This window comes from Podarcis erhardii (assembly GCF_964252035.2).
Source record: "Podarcis erhardii genome assembly, chromosome: 6".
Classification (NCBI taxonomy): Eukaryota; Metazoa; Chordata; class Lepidosauria; order Squamata; family Lacertidae; genus Podarcis; species Podarcis erhardii.
Genome location: NC_138510.1, coordinates 54,415,237 through 54,432,755, shown reverse-complemented (window position 1 = coordinate 54,432,755; position 17,519 = coordinate 54,415,237). Strand labels below are relative to the sequence as shown.

Sequence of the window (17,519 nt, the reverse complement as noted above, 5' to 3'; positions counted from 1 at the left end):
CTCCCCGGCAGCCAGGACCACAAGGGATTGATTAGATTCTCCATCACCAGCTGACTGCTGTTTTGTTCTGCTCACTGTCTAGAGTAAGTCCTGAAGACTTTCTGGTTCGGCTGGCACTGCTGGCTCAAAATGCCAGAACAAGTTTGTGGCAGCTGGTGCTGTAGTTATATGGGAATTGCTTGGACCTCAGCCCCCAAATTCTATTTTGTTTCTCCCTGTGGGCCCAGAATCTTCCCCCATTCTCCACTTTACATCTTAATTAGGATCACTGTTATTGGGAAATGTTGTTTTAATTGTCTTCATATAAGATGCTTAAGATATTTTATGAAAGGAAGTACCTAGTATGCCTAGAATTAACTGATACTCAGAGAAGAAGCCACAAGGACGAATGGTACAAAGGAGCGCATTTGAGGCAGATATTAAACCTCTCATAGGGAAGAAAATAGTCTCTGGATTTTTAAAAAACAGTTAACACATTTCCACAAGATGTAGAAGAAGTCAATGCGATTTTTTTTTTATTTGTAACATCTAGAGTTATTTATTTATTCTTCTCTAATGACAGTTATTTATATCCCACAGTACAGGAAATAAATCCTTCCAAGATGATTTACAGGTAAATTACATATTTTAAAATACAAGAAACAATCATGACATATTAAAAGGTCTTCAGGACTCATCCCCCAGAACAGCTGATGTGAGAACATGGAGGGGGAATGAGAAAGTCTAAACGATCAGTCTTTTCCCTGTATAATCCTTGTAATACCATAGTTATGACATATATATTATTAAGCTGAATGATATATACTTTGTTTTATGGGGGGGACCCAAAGTATTTCTAGGTCTGTGATATAAAATGTATAAAAAAATAAATCCATTCATATTAAGCCCTGGTATCAGAGTTTATATTGTAAATTATCCAAGCTCTCCATTCCAAGCCACAAAGTCAGTGAAACCAATGGATTTAAGTTAATCAAGTGCATTTATTTCCACAAATCTATTCTGAATATAACCTGGTTGGACTGAGAGCTTAAAAGAAATTGCCAAACAATATAATTACAATCACAGGAGTCTCAAAATACTGAAAGAATCTATATTTGGAAATGGTGCTGGATCTTGGACTAGAGAGACAACAATTCCCTTCATAAAAAGAGCAGAAGTGCACTGCATGATATTAATATTAATGGTGCCTACCAATATTTATTGGTCCCTCACGGGTGGTGAGAGATGTCACGTCCCAGTGTCTGGCCATTCTACATTCCCTGGCCAGCCACATTACAGGGCAGGATAGCCCACCCAAACTAAAGTTCTAAGAGCCTCTCTCTCAAACCAGTGTCATGGTACCCAAGCCAGTTGCCTTGCAGGTGCAAACAAACTGCATGACAACAATAATGAAACAGCACATTTCATAGAAAATATCCTTTCAGAATGTGATATGAAGCAGAGAAAGCACTGTGGTTGGATTCCTCTGATCACAAAATATGAATCGGAACCAATGCTCCAGAAAGTAGTTATTCTGTGCCCTACTCTTTAGGCACAACTGAATGGTGGCTGGTAACACAGAATCCAGTCAATTTCCAGTTCCTTATCGAGAAATGCAATTTTACAAAGAGAGACCCAACATCCCACCAGGAAAGTCAGAGAATCCCTTACCATGTGGACATGGCCATATAGCCAGTGGCTGGGAGGTCCTGGGAAACTCCTAAAACCCTTGATCAGGTTCTGCCTTGTCTGAAATAGCTGGATGGCTTTCAGAGCCACGCAGGTGAAGATCAACATCACAGCCCAATAGAAAAACTGAGAGAATCCTGGGGAGCCAGGACCACAAGGGATTGAATAGATTCTCCATCACCAGTTGCCCGCTGCTTTGTTTTTGCTCACTGTCTAGAATATGTCCTGAAGACTTTCTGATTCGGCTGGCGCTGCTGGTTCAAAATGCCAGAACAACTTTGTGGCAGCTGGTGCTGTAGTTATATGGGAACAGCTGGAACCTTTACTCACACATTCTAATATGTTCCCCCCATGGGCGCTAAATCCCCACCTTTTCCCCACGTCATGGCTGGATCCAGATGAATGTTATTGGAAAATACTGTAATAATAATTCTTTGCATGTAGGATGTTTACATATTTTATCAGGGACAGTATGTATGTATTTATTGGCAGGAATTGAGAGTCCTGAAGCAAGCATTACTACTCTGGTAACAGCAGCCATCAGTGGAGAGCCTTCAGCTTCAGATATATCCCATTAATGGATCGGGTGACAACTTGCAGCATGGGAATCGGGAGATTAGCAGGATCAGGCAAAAGCTCAAAGTGCAGGAGTGTCAATGCAAGAGCAACCTTCATCTCATTCATGGCAAACTGTTGTCCAATGCAGTTCCTGAGTAGAATGAAGGGCAACATTACATTACAAACAGAAGAGCATTCTGCAGATGGTCCAATCAGGGCCTTTTCGGTTGTTGCTCCTTCACTTTTAGATTTCCCTTCCCAGAAATGAATATCTGGCACCATCTTTGTTCTCCTTCATATTCCCAACCCTTTTAAGCTTTTGAGTATATATTGTTTTATGCTGGCAGTTAATTCTGCTTTGCTGTGGACTCATTCACAATTTTATAAGCCTTGAACACAGTTGTGTCTTTCATGGAAGATTAATGTCAAAGATTAATGTCTCCTTTATGGAGGGAACAGTGCAAAGTATAGGTGAGAAAATATTTACCTTGGCCCTGCAGCAAAAGGCAGGAAAGCATATGGGTGGCGATGCTTTGAATTCTCTGTGGAGAATCTTAGAGGATTAAATTCCTACAACAGAAAATAAGTCATGGAATTTTGGATTAGAATGGCAACTGATATAGTGGCAAAAGAGCTAAAGGAAAAGGGGGCATTCACAAAAAAGTATACTGTTCTATACCCACTTACCAGGTCATAATGCCCATCGAGCTCCATGGGGCTTAGTTCTGTATAGGATTATAGGATTGCACTCATAGCAATATGTTTTCCCCAGTGTAAACTGAAGGAAAATTCCTTTACATCTATAAATGCCTGGGCCAAATGAGACATATTTATAAATGCCCAGGCCAAATGAGACAAATCTATAAATGCCTGTGCCAAATGAGACATGATGTTAATTGCATCAGTGTGCATGTTTTTAAAACTGTACACAGTCATTGGGGTGTCTGACCAGCAACAGGCCTGCAGGGCTTGGGAGGGAAATGCTAACCTTTCCCCCCTGCTGTGGTGCTGATGTTGCTCCTGAAGTTGCTCTTTGAATGGAGAGGGAAGCCTACACAGTTTTTGTAAGCAGCACTTTAGGGACTGGTGGGTGGGTGGATTTTTGGCAGAATACTTCCATAGCTCCTGAGGTGGATTAGGAATGTTTTCTGGATTAGGATTCCACAGCAGCTTTGCCAATATATTTTGCAATGGTTTTCTTTTCGCAACAGATTTTTGCCATTTTGCAAGTGCTTAAGCAACATTTTAAGAATCATAACCACATAATATGTGGCCTGTCCCTCTGCTTAATTAGTACAGTATCTGTCTCATATTGTTCTTATCTAATTCTGTAGAGGGACACACTAAGCTTGACATCAGAGTTCTGCAAAGATATATCCAAACATTTTTCTTTTTGCTAACAGCCGCTGGCAAGAAAGGGATTTGGATCAGAGTCATGGCATAGGGAGGAATTTGGCTCTACATGCGCACACACGCACAGAAACACACAGAGAGACACACACACTTTCACCAGCATCTCTCTCTCATGCACACACTCTAGAGCTGGTAGTATCCACATAAGGAAAGGCAGGCATCACTTGTGCTCCACACCTAATATCATACCAGGGGGTAGATAGTTTAGTATTAGGCCACTGATATGGGCCAATGGACTAAATGTGCCTTTCTCACCTCCAAACTGGAATACGTCCAGATGAATTTAGTAAGGTAAAACAAGCAAGAAACTGGTAAAACAAGCAAGAAACTGTTTTCTCAAAACATGTCAACTTCTCTCAGTCTCACCAGAAAGGTTTTGCTTAGGCTTTTCTTCTTTTATTATTACCTCAGGATTGTCCCAAATCTCAGGATTTCTGTGAAGACCATAAACATCCAATGCAGTTAGAAAGCCTGTGGGGAAAAAAGAGACACATCATCTAGTATCATTTCATCAGCAGTGATATTATGTAATGAGAATTAATTGCTATCCAGTGGCATTTACCAAAATACTGAATAACTTACTGCAAAGAGAGGCAGATTTTCAGAGTTGTTGCACGGATAACCAGGATGATCCTGCACAGAGTACAGGAAGGCAGCTGGAAAGCATACGACTGTGCTTTCCTGGTCATGTAATATTTGTTTGTTTGCCCAAGGAATTAATTTAGGTGTAGGTGGGACCTCAAGAGATGGTCCATCTAAGGCCTAGCAGCTCCAGAAATTGTCCATCTGAACACAGGGGCTGTGTACTTCTGTGTCGGCATGCACACCTGTGTGTGTCCTCCACATATTCCCTGTCTGCACGAATGTGAGTGTGTGCAAGCAAGAGTGTGGGGTGGCCGCATCACAGTTGGCAGGGTGAATGTGGACCACAAAAGGTTAGCCACCCTTGATGGAAGTTGAAGAGACAGTGGAATTGAATAATGAGAACAGTGTAAGAATGAAGATGGAAGAGAAAGGGACGAGTTCAAAGGAAGTCTGCAGAAGGGAGGGAGGGGAAGCCTACCTTTTGGTAAGGTTCGTCCATCAGCAAAAGTCACAGGAGAATTCAGTTCTCGTGCTATAAGAGGTACTGGAGGATAAAGCCGAAGGCTCTCCTTAATGCACATGGTGCTGTACGTCATCTTTCCCAAGTCGTCCCTTAAAGACACCGCCCAAAATGACTGGAGTTAAGTCGCATAAAGTTTTATTAAGATGAAGGAAAAAGGAGACAGGGTGGAATCCAGTACCTACTCTTTCCTTGCTCAATACAAGTGTTGGGGAGAGGGGAGAAATTTGATTCAGTTCCTATTTAAGGTGAACTTATCTTACTCACACTTTCTGGAACAAGATGTGAACTGAAACACAGCCACCCTTCATAATTTGCACTTCTCCATCCAATTAACAAGTGCAAAAATGAACATGCTAGCTTAAAGCATGCATAGAGATGCATATATTAATGAATATCTGTGCTTTCAGGGCTGTTTTAACAATTTATATTAATTGTGGGGTTTTTAGGTGTATTTATTTTAATTTATTCTGTTAGACACCTTGTTTTGTAATAGTGTGAGAAAGGCAGCAAATAAGTTCAATGATTGATTGAATGAAATACAGCATACAAAACTGGGTTGTTATTTTTGGCGATACAAGCATGACCACACTAGCTACAGTACATCCGTGCAGCAGCCATAGCAGTGATTTAAATATAGAAATAGAAATCAGAGCTTCTTTTCCTACAGTATAGGTCTGGCCCATCTTCCCTGGAACTTACACAACCTGAGGCCTGTGGTCAGACTACTATGATCGTAAACTACTCTGCAGTATTGCTCTCCTTCAGAAACCTCATAACTTGACCCAGGAAATAAACATTTAAAGTTGAACAAGAATTTAGCCTGACCATTGTATCTCTTCCTGTTGCCCAAGAAGCTCCATGATCTCCTCTCTGCATCTCTGCTGATGTTCAGGGTTCTGGGCCATACAATAAAAGAGCCAAGAGATTCCACTAGCTGTGGTATCATGACCTTCGAACATGAATGTGTCCACTTCTGCACGTATGTCTTCATCTGACAATGGATTTCCATTTTCATCCTAACCACACAGGGAACATAGTGTTTTATAGGATTAGTGAGATCCAATATTTAAAGTTCTTCAAGACCCTCCTTCCTCTCCCAGCTCACATCAAAGAAGGGGGAGGTGCTTCAGAAAGCAGTTTGCCAAGCTGCTCTCTGAAGCACCACCCCCAAACTAAACAGCTCACCTGGGCCACCTGCCACCCATGATGCTTGCTCACTCACGTGCCCACCATCCATTCTGCCATTCTGCTGGAGTTGACAGGGCCACCTGTCAGCAGCCAGACAAACTGCAGTGTGATGACAGCCTTACAATTTTATGTATATATTGCAGACCATGGGAGTTTTGCTTGGGCTATGTCATCTGAACAGAATAGTGATGGCTGGAAAAGCCCTTAGCAATATAACATGGCAGGCATAGGCGCATTATTTTTACAATGTTCACCTTTGCGCAAAGAAGAATATCCAGGAAGTCCAAATGCCTCTTCTTCAGAATCCTTTCAAGCTCTTTCTCATTCCTGAGGGAATCCTTCCTCTCGCTTATTACCTTCTCTGCATTGAAAACATACAGTATGAAATCAATAAAGCTATACCCAAGAGGCAAGCAAATATATTCAACCTTTTTAGATTTCTCATTTCTCTAACTTTCCTAATAAGTCCACTGTGTTACTAATCATTTAACCCATATTATTTTTTTTTTAAAATTTTCTTCTTCTTTTCACACCTACATTTTATATGCCCTTAGTACATCATACTGACACTACTACAATTTTTAATTTTCCTAATGGTACTGAAACAGTATGTTTTTGCTTTTGAATTTTCTATTATGAAAGAAATTTACATATTAGCTCAGAAGAAGAGGAGAGGGATGAGGAGGAAGAAGAAGATTTTGCTAGGAAGTACAGTAAAAGGTACATACCTGTGTGATGGTGGGCTATTTTGCAAGCTTTGTAAAACTGACGCCCTTTGGAGCTCAACCGGTAAATGAGATCATTGTGATGCCAAGGTGTTTTCAGTCTCTGATAGAACAGATAGCTGAGATCAAATACAGTTTGAATGTAGGAATTGTCTCTGTGGACAGTAGGAAATTGGAAACAAATATAAGCACAAAATGAAGACAAAAAAGGTTAGGTGACATGTTTATTAAAAGTCCCATTTCTTGATCCATTTCTATTTGAGATCGGAGGTAGGGATGAGTAGCTTTGTTTTTTAGTGGTTCCACTCCTTCTTCAATGGTTGTTTCCAGAGGGTGATGCTTGGGGAGTTCTTCTCAGCTCCACAGAGCCTTTAATGTGGGGTTCATCAGGGTTTAATTTTATCCCCCACAACATCTGCATAAAACTCCTGAGTGGAGTTATCCAGAGTTTTGGAGTATGTTGTCAGCAATATGCTGATTAAACACAGTTCTGCTTCTCCTTTACATCTGCAGGTGTGGCAGTGCTTGCCTTGGTATGAGCACCAAGAAATTGAAGCTCAATCCAGATAAGACTGAAGCACTGTTAGTGAGTGGTTCCTTGGACTGGATGGATGGGAGGTTGCCTGCTCTTGATGGGGTTACACGCCCTCTGAAGGAACGGATACATAATTTGGGGGTACTTCTGGATCATTTGCTGTCACTTGAGGCCTAGGTGGCATCAGTGGCAAGGAGTTCCTTCCATCAACTTCGGCTAGTGGCCAAGCTGTATCCCTATCTGGATACACAACTTCTGGTGTGTATACTTTGGTAACCTCTATGTTAGAATATTGCAACACGTTATATATATGTCTACCTCTGAAGACAGCTTGGAAACTTCAGCTGGTGCAGAATTCAGAAGCCAGGTCGCTCATGAGGGCAAGATGGTTTGAGCATGTTACACCTGACTGCGCTGGCTGCCAATTAGTTTCTGATTACCTACTCTCTTCCAAGGTGAGCTAAGTCTGGCAGGACAGCTTACTCTATGGTCTTAACCCCTTCATGCATTAATTAGATCCAAGCATGTTGGTTATGTGAGGCTGGTTATCCCACAATAAGCACAAACAAATTGGCCCAGGGGCTAGAGGAAGGAACCCAGGGCCATCCATTGAAGCCGACAGTTGGAAGATTCAGCACAGACAAAAGAAAGTATTTTTCTGCACAGTTAAACTATAGAATTTGCTCATGAATGATGTAGTGATGGCCATCATCCTGAATGGCTTCATTAACCATATGCAGACTGCAGAGGTGATTGCAACCTTGGGCTTGCTTCTCATGTGACTGCTAGCCCATGGCACAAAAAAGAAAGACTGTATTGGCCTGTGGCTCCCACCTTGCCTTAAATAGGCATCTTATACTCACCTGTCCATCTCAGCATTTTTCTGGTAGCTGAAGGCACATTTCATTATAGTATCAAGAGTCATCAGACTGACATGTTGAAACATCTCCACTGATGCTGTGCCATTCTTTGGTACCAGCTTTCCCCATATATCCTAATATTTTAGGAAAGGAACAGAAATGAGAAATCTCATTTTGGGAAAGTCTCTAGAATGATTAGATGATTCGTTATTAGATACTGGAACAATATATGATCTGCTATGGTCAATATATGAAAACTTTAGATTGTCAAGTATGTGAGTGACTGCCCAACTATGGATTTTGCTAGTTAATTGCAGAATAAGTTATATGTATTTTGTGACAGAATTGAGCATTCTCCATGCTGCCCATTAACTTTCCCCTGCGAATGATCCTTGCATTTGAGAAATGGTTTTGCTAAGATTATGTGCAGCTGTCCCTTGAGAGAGACTCGGCTGTGTGCTTCAGGGTTGGGTGGCTGAATGTGTACCGTGAAAAAAGAAGACAGGTCAGGAGATTCTCAGGAGTTAATGAACTGATCATTAATTCACAGGACTATAAAGGAAAGGGTGATAGCAGGCATTCCAGTCAAAAACACTGTCTGCAAACGTAAACACAGTTTTGACATACAATTCTAGCTAATGCAACACTGAACAACCCTTCAAAGTGATGCATTTTAATATTACAAAAAGAAAGCTAATGGTAGTGACCATCCATTTGCGTGGACAGGCGGAGTCCCCAGATCCCGAGTGGTCCCCCCGTCATGTGGAATAACGACTCTAGACAACGTGCTATGGGATTAAATTGGCCACAACTTTATTAAATTTCAAATGTGGGTAGACCTTGGCTCAGGCATTGGGCGTTCTCCCTCCCTAGTCCCCAGCCGGGGACCTAGGGAGCATCAGGGTTATCCAGTGTGTGTGTGGGGGATGGGCCGGCTCTGGAGAACATATGTTCAAGCAGAGATAGCCGCCCCCGTTACGCCGCCGCAGGGGAGAGCAATGACGACCTTTCGGCGTACGGCCAAAGCCTCCCTTCAAAAACCCCTTTAACGGGGAACCCTGGTATCGCCGCCGCAAAGAGGAAGATGGACTAAAGGATTCCGCCCAAGGCCTGATACCGCCAAAGTTGTGACGTTTTGCTACGGGAAAGGCGAAACCTGCCAATGCAGGGAAATTCCTTTCCGGCCCTTTAACAGCGACCTTATCGTAGCAGCGCCCGCATACCTGTGGAGACAGGTTAACCTGCAAAACCTATGAAAAAAAAAAAAAGTTAACCTGCAAAAGAAGACATTAACTGAGGGTGGGTAGGGTGGGAGAAGCTCTGGAGCCAAGTGAGGATTAACAATTAAGATCCACCCTCTATTGTGTGGGCAGGTAATCCCTCCCCTTACCTGGCCTGGTTTCCCTGGCAACACTTCCCCCAGGTGGGATTGGACAACTCGCTGGGGTAGGCGGGGACCTCCAGGTATCCCACCTGGGGGAAGGCAAAGCCTATGCTGATGGGGCCACTCCAGATCCAGGGCTGCACGCGTCCACGCAAAAGGCGCCCCCCGTTTTAAGTGGGGAGCGGTCATTATCCTGAGAAAGTGAATGAACTAATTAAGACAATATTAAGGTTCACAAGTTTATGAAGGAAATTTAGAATTCAATGCTGTTGCAAACTCATTACCAGAGACCCAAAGGGCTTCACACTTTGATGGGGGCTTCTGACTCCAAAAAATCTTCGTGGTATGTCAGAGGAGAAAAAGAGAAATTAAAGGCCCTCTGAGTTTGCTCAAAGCAGGACTGAGATCATGAAGGTGGATGAGCAACTTCTTAGACTGGAGCTGACGTCCTGAAAGTAGCAATGGGGTTTCTTACCAGCATCTCCTTGACTGATTCTGCCATAAGAGTCACATAAGGCTTCAGAATATTGTAATGGAATCCGGGAGTCAGCAGTTTCCGGTGCTGCTGCCACTTTGGCCCATTCAGGATGAGAAGCCCCCTTCCTGCCAGGGAAAGGAAGGAAAATGAGGAACAGAAGCCCAAGATAACGTTGTCTTTCATAGGAACATACACCAGGGCCAAGGTCACATGGTAAATTATCCACCACAGATGACAGGGTTTACAGCACTATATTTGACCCATTGAAGTAGGCACTTAATTGCTGGGACAAGTCAAGTTAAAAATCTATTTACCTACTAAAGGATTTCTGAAACATGGAATGCAGTGTGTATATTTCCTTACAACCCGAGAAGTCCATCTTCACAGACTCTATAAGGACAGACTTTTGAGATTGTAGGGAAACATACTATAGAGTTTGATTTCTGAGCAAAATGGGCAGAAATCAGTTGGCCAAAGGAATAAAGCTGGCACTGAAGCCTCCTAGAAGGCACCAGTGGGGAAGGCACCAGCTTAACAAATACTAGCAGCTTCCCAAAGTTTGAACTTTGAAAGCTGAGAATATATGTATATGCTTGATACAAGGATGTCACAGTAAATACAGGAATACATAAAATTAGTGAGAGAAAATACATACCAATCCATGGAATTAGGAAGTTGTATGTTACAAGAGCTTTAGGATCTGAATAGTGTGATAAATGAGAGAAAATGAGCTTAGCATAAGATGGTAAAGAACTATTTGTGAGAACAAATTTAAATGTTTAATTTGCTAAATTGCACTCTGTTGCCTCAAGCCAGGCGATTCCTATGGGCACCCAGAGCTCCCTCATTTGCTTTTCTTTATTTTCAGCAGCCAGATCCAAGGCACACTCCCACATCTTTGCACATGAGAATTAAGACAAACAACCTTTTCCTTGCCCATTGGGCAAATAGTCGTGCTTCCCCCACTTTCCAAAAGGAAGTATCCAAGTCTCCAGGGTTACCGAGTGGGGGAGCAGGTGGCCAGGATCCCCAAAATTGAAAGGGCCGCCCCCCAAATTCTGCAGTGGGCGCACCCACCCACCGCATAGCATGCCATGCTGACATCATGTGCACATGCTGCTGGGCATGCGTGCACAGTGTGCTGATGTCACATAGCCCCAAGCCCACTCAATCATAGTGCAAGGCATTGCGTGTGCAAGTCTCTAATATACCTGTTGAACTTTGTAGCCTGCAATGTGCCTTCTCTATTAATCTTATCTGAGCATTACAGACTTGGGGAGAACTAGAGCTGAGAGTTCAAGCTCTTTGCCTGGCAGTGAGGACCAGGCCACTGACTGGGACTGACGGGAGTTGTAGTTCAAAACATCTTAAAGGCACCAGCTGAGGGAAGGTTGCTTTAGGAGGGCCTTGAAATATGAATCACTTACATTTGTATCTCAATAAAAGCAAAGAGCAGTGCAACTTAGTGCACAGAGATAAATGCATGGATAATTTTTACAACCTCTAGCATATTCATGTAACTTCACGATCAGAAGGATGTAAGATACAAATTTCTTACCGCCTCTGCTGTACACTGCCTTTGCATATTCAGGGTGGTTGAGGGCCAGAAAAGCCAAGAAAGTTCCATACCAAAGTGGATGGCAGTGCGGGTACTTTTCTGTCCATGCTGCTATGTTCAGGAATTCCTTTTCCGGTTTCATCTGCATCATTTTTTTAATTTTTTTTTTAAAAAGATCAGTAGTCAGTTTACATCTTGGACACTGTGACTAAATGTTTAGTTTAGGGTTAAATCAGGAGAAATACGAGAATGTAAAATTACAGTATATTAAGATAAATTATTAGGATAAAAACAAAGCTAGAAAGGATTTGCTGAAATATCTAATTGAATTAGAATACAAAAAAGGGAGGTGTGAGGAGGTCAAGGAAATAAGCAAAGGAAAGAAAGTTATGTAAAAGTTTGAGCTGGTTTTTTTCTCTTTTTTTCTTTTTTCGAATTGTTTGTATTTTTGTATTGTATTTTTTGTATTTTTTATTTTCCTTTTTTTGTTTTCTTTAATTTTCTCTTTGTAATCTTTAAAATTTGAATAAATATTATTTTTTTTAAAAAAAGTTTAGGGTTAAATCAGAGTTAGATTATATAATGCAATGGTTTATAACTTTAAGCTAGGATGCCTATTTAACAATGGAATTATTCACCCCCTTGGCTCTGTCCTAACACCCCAGTCTTTTAAAACCTGCTTTCTTTCTGTTCTGCACTGAACCTCACAGGTGTAGAAGAACATACACTGCTTAAGAATGATAAAGCCACTGATGTCTAAATTTTAAGAAGAAGAAAACAGCCACCAAATAATACAGTTAGAAAAACCGTTTTTTCCTAATTGAAATAAATTGAACCATTATAATAACATTATTATATAGCGTCTATGATTGATTATGCTTCTTTATGTGTGCAAATCTTTCCTCTGTTTTAGGTAAGATTGCGTAAGAGAAATAGATCAATCAGAAATGCAAACATTTGCACGTCAAATATGGGAGCCAGGGAGTAGAGGCTGAATGTGGGATTAGAGCTTCATGTCTTGGAGAGTCCACAGTACATGGCATGACCCTGTTCCAAATTTCAGTCCTCCAGTAGGAGGCTAATATAGATATACACCCAATGCCTGAGCCAAAGTCTACCTATACCTGTAATCAATAAAGTTGTGACCACTTTTTATCCCAGATCGTTGTCTTGTCATGTTTGTTCCTTTACACCATAGCTATTGCTTTTGCACAGGGGTGGAGGGTGCTGTGACTGGACCCACAGTAGGATTTTACAGAGAACATAATAGGACAGGTGAAGGGAACATTTGGCTCTCTTGAGTTTGCTGAACTACAACTCCCATCAGCCTTAGCAAGCATGAGCAGTGGCTATGGCTGATGGGAGTTGTAGCTGAACAATATCTAGCGAGCCAAAGGTACCCTGGACCTGTTGTGGAACATATAAGTGTATAGAAACTAACAAGAGAGAGACTGGGATATGCCTGTGATAAATGTGTGCACACATTTTGAGTTTTCCATCATAAGCATGAGTATTAGAGGAGAGAGGCTCTTTTAAAAACATTGAAAACTAAGGTTTTCCAAGATAACTCCCTCTCTTGATGAAAGGAAATGTGTTGTTTTCCCTCCACCTGCCAAGCAATCATCTGAGCCAGCAAAAGGTTGCAGAGTGCTCAGCATACACGAACAATGTCTCATGGAAGACTTCAGAGGTATGTTGAAGTTGCATCATTGATTTTCAATTTAAAATAAGCAATGGTAATTTAATAATTGCTTGTTGGCTGTCAGTTTCTTGACCTAGTTATGGATCAGGCTTTTCTTTTCCAAAGTAAAATAAACTCTGTATGCCAGTCTTCTGTTTAGGAAAAAGAAAATATGCCCCCCCTCTGAATTTAAAAGCTTGAGGTTCCATAACACATGAGTCACAACTGTGCAATTTTGCACTCAGAATCCTTCTCATTTTTTCATAATGGAATGGCATTCCAAATTGGCACTTTACTGAAAGTGTATTTCTTCCCCGACCACAAGTGCCTAATGATAAGAAAATATTCAGCAGGTATCAGTCAAGACCAAGTTAATGTTATACTTCGGGAATGTACGATGGGTGTGGAATAATCATATCATCATAAAGTCCTTAAGTCATGAGCAGATAACATGCTGTTTACGCTGCTCTTCATGTTCAGCACAGATTATATGAGGTTCTCTATTATTTTCCTTCAAAGTGCTCTCAGGAAGAAATGTTTGTTTCTACTGGCTGAGTAGATTCTTTGGTTTCTGAATGTTGACTTAAATGTTCGCAGTTCAGCCCTGTATCTGGCAATGGCTGAAAGCTTTTAGTACAAACGTGATGAGAAATTCCATCATTTGTCGCTTGCTTGCATTTCAAAAAGTGTGAAACAAACAAGATATGAGGAAGTAATGGCATGAAGCACTCCTTACAGCTTGGCTTAGCATAATGGCTGGCAGATCTGCTACAGCTGATCTCTAGTGCTGTTGCTGCAGGTTACAATCATTTACCTTGGATCTAGTTACATTCAGGTAGCCGTGTTAGTCTGCCGTAGTCAAAACAAAATAAAAATAATCGATTCAGTAGCACCTTATCTTCAGATAACAGAAGTGTGCATGCACACGAAAGCTCATACCAATAACAAACTTAGTTGGTCTCTAAGGTGCTACTGGAAGGATTTTTTTTTATTTACCTTGGAATATGACTTAGTTTAAAGTTCAGCAATGTTCTGAACTGAGCACAGTGTCCCCCAAAAGCTCTTCTCTAGCTTGGAATGTAAACTGAACTCCTGAGTAGGGATACTGATTCAGTTCACATTTAAAGGTGGATATGCAAAATTCTCATGTTCCAAAACAATATGAGAATCAAAACACAATCGTCCTGTGAAATTCACACTTACCTGAATTTTGTGGTGCAGTTCTCCAAGCAAATAATGTTTAGAAAAATGTATATATTAGGTAAAGGTGTGCATAAAAACAAACATATGTAAAAATAATGTACAAAGATGCACAGTATAGGGAAAAAAGTTTGCAAAAATGTGTGTACAGTGGTACCTCTGGTTACGAACTTAATTCGTTCCGGAGGTCCATTCTTAACCTGAAACTGTTCTTAACCTCAGGTACCACTTTAGCTAATGGGGCCTCCCGCTACCACTACACCACCACCGTGCGATTTCTGTTCTCATCCTGAGGTAACGTTCTTAACCCGAGGTACTGCTTCCAGGTTAGCGGAGTCTGTAACCCAAAGTGTTTGTAACCCAAGGTGTTTGTAACCCGAGATACCACTGTATTAGTTAAAAGTGCATTAAAAATGTGTTTCTTAGGAGACATTTACGGTAAAATGCTAAATAATTTGTATGAAGATTTTATTAAAATATATATATATATATATATATATATAATCTGCAAGTTACTGCAGAAATGTAGAGAACCAAATTTAAGTTTGGACAAATAAGCATAGCTGTCAACGTTTCCCTTTTTTAAAGGGAAATTCCCTTATTCCATATAGGATTCCTCGCAAGAAAGGGGAAAGTTGACAGCTATGCAAATAAGAAACAGACAATACAGTACTGAGACTGAGAGATTATTCATCCCTATTTCTGAATATACATAGTCAGTATTCAACAGACCAGGTACAACAGACCCCCAAGCCAGTTGTCTTGTAGGTTTAATCAGACTTAATGACAACATTAATGAAACAGCACATTTGATATAAAATATCCTTTCAAAATGTGACATGAAGCTGAGAAACTGTGAAGCTGTGGCTGGATTCCTCTTAGCACAAAATATGAATTGGAACCAATGCTCAAGAAAGCAGTTAAAATTGTGCTGATGTTTTATGTCTCTATTTTGTTTCTGGACTAAGAGGCAGCAGAAGTTCACAAGCATCCTTAGACTCTACCTGCCTTGGTACAACAAACTGCATTCTGCAAGATGGCTCTTTTAGCCAGGCTGTTAAGAGTGTTACACATGTTTTACAACAAATATATGGAGCCAATGGTTTATCTTGATCACCTACCACAATACCAAAATAAAGTGTGTGTGCCTTTCAAACAAATGGAGTGAAACTTCATTTCTGAGATTTAAATGTTAATTCTCCACACACATAGCAGAAACTTTTTGGGTGATTTAACGTATTGCTGTGGTATGAGGACAAAGAAAGTACTATGTGGAGAAGCCATATTGGAAAAGGGAATGTTTTGCTTACTTGATACAGCAAACATGTATGAAATAATCATAATTAAAATACAGTGATAAAATCACTAAAACTTTTTAAAAAGATACAGGTCACTAAATCATATGGTTGAGTAGGCTTGGTGAAATAAAGACGTGTTCAGTCAGTGTCCAAACCACTGTGGTGAGGGAGCCTGCCTAGTGTCAACAAATAGGGAGGGAGTCCCAAAGCACACAAAAATATTTACTTCTCACAAATGTGGACAAACATTACACAGCACTTTTAAAAGTGCAAGCAGACTTTTCCTTGCATTTGAAAGGGTTAAGACCTTCTCCTAAATCTCTGTTAGTAGAAAAAGCAAGCGAAAAGCACTTTTCTCACTATGTTTACATAACACAGAAGAATGTGGGCATCAATCCATTACTTTCTTAGCATAAAGCTTAGCAAATACATAGATAAAGACACTTTCTCCACCACCTTCGCTCTGCCACACACATACCGTCTGCACAGCCACCTTACCATTTTGACATGGCCATATAGCCAGTGAGCGGGAGGTCCTGGAAAACTGCTGAGAACTTTGACCAGGTACTGTTTTTTCCGATACAGCTGAATAGCTTTCAGGGCCACATAGGCAAAGCTCAAAATAATTGTCAAGTGGAAAATATGAGATAAATCCCAAGGCAGCCAAGACCAAGAAGAATTTAGGACCATCTCTGGAACAGTTTTCACACTCCCACCTTGGTTTACTGTGCCTTCTTCCACTGAGCTGCTATTGCTAAAAGTGCCAGGTCTAGAAGGAGTTCTAGTCCTAATACTGAACACTATCTTTTTGCAAATTGCTGTAATCTCTGGTATATTACCAGGGAAATCAGAAGTATTCGCCTGCAAGAACCACCCACGTACTTTCCCTCAAAGATTAAACTTAGTGACTATAGGAACTGTAATTTGAGTCCAGCCAAAGTCTACTGGGTGGGACCAACAACCAATAACATTCTCCCTTTCAGCTTTCCTTTTTCTCTGCCAAGAAACAGTGTAACAACTATTGTGCCCTTTAATATCTATTCAGTCATAAAAAATGCAGTTCCTAGATGTGACTGTGTTGGATGTGAATGTGTGTGTGTGTTGAGGTCATATAATTACACTCTGCAAGCATTCACCTGAGTTTTATTGTATGAAAGTACAATTATTTATCTAATGTATTGCCATGTCACAAGGTCACAGATCGCACAGCTCAAGCTTCTGATAGCAGGAGCTGAGAAGCACAAGATTTATGCAGGAGAAAACAAAATAAAAATACAGAAATTATGCAAATTTGACTGGAGCTATGAATCAGGGTAAGGGGACTTCGGCTTTTTCCATGGGACATTCTGCCAATCGAAATCACTTCCCAAGGATATATACAGTGGTACCTCGGGTTACATATGCTTCAGGTTACATACGCTTCAGGTTACAGACTCCACTAACCCAGAAATGGTGCTTCAGGTTAAGAACTTTGCTTCAGGATGAGAACAGAAATTGTGCTCCAGCGGCGCAGCGGCAGCAGGAGGCCCCATTAGCTAAAGTGGTGCTTCAGGTTAAGAACAGTTTCAGGTTAAGAACGGACCTCTGGAACAAATTAAGTACTTAACCCGAGGTACCACTGTACAGTGCTATTTTTCTAGAAAAAGAGGTGCTGGAACTCACTATGAACACCTCCCTTGTTTTCTTAGAATGACAGTGGTGGCGGAACTGAGTTCCTGTTAATTCCCTCTGAAAAAAAGCCCTGGATATATGGAACCAGGGGATCCTTAAGGTATCCTGCGTCCATGTTGTTTGGGGCCCTGTAAATTAATGCAATAATTTTGAACTTGGTCCAGTGGGGTATGGGTATCTAGTGAAAGCTTTTA

General features: G+C 41.0%; 1 protein-coding gene across 1 annotated transcript; it reads right to left on the bottom strand.

Annotated features, from left to right (window-relative positions):
• Positions 1–960: 960 nt before the first annotated feature.
• On the bottom strand, positions 961–17,087 carry LOC309345273 (cytochrome P450 4A4-like). The gene is made up of 12 exons (XM_081868266.1): positions 16,153–17,087; positions 11,476–11,617; positions 10,573–10,617; positions 9,915–10,042; positions 8,059–8,189; positions 6,664–6,815; positions 6,190–6,296; positions 5,573–5,763; positions 4,703–4,836; positions 4,046–4,110; positions 2,714–2,796; positions 961–2,377 (listed from the first exon to the last, which is right to left on the bottom strand). The coding sequence occupies exons 1-12, from the start codon at positions 16,342–16,344 to the stop codon at positions 2,209–2,211; spliced, it is 1,539 nt and encodes a 512-aa protein (XP_081724392.1). The 5' UTR covers positions 16,345–17,087; the 3' UTR covers positions 961–2,208.
• Positions 17,088–17,519: the final 432 nt, after the last annotated feature.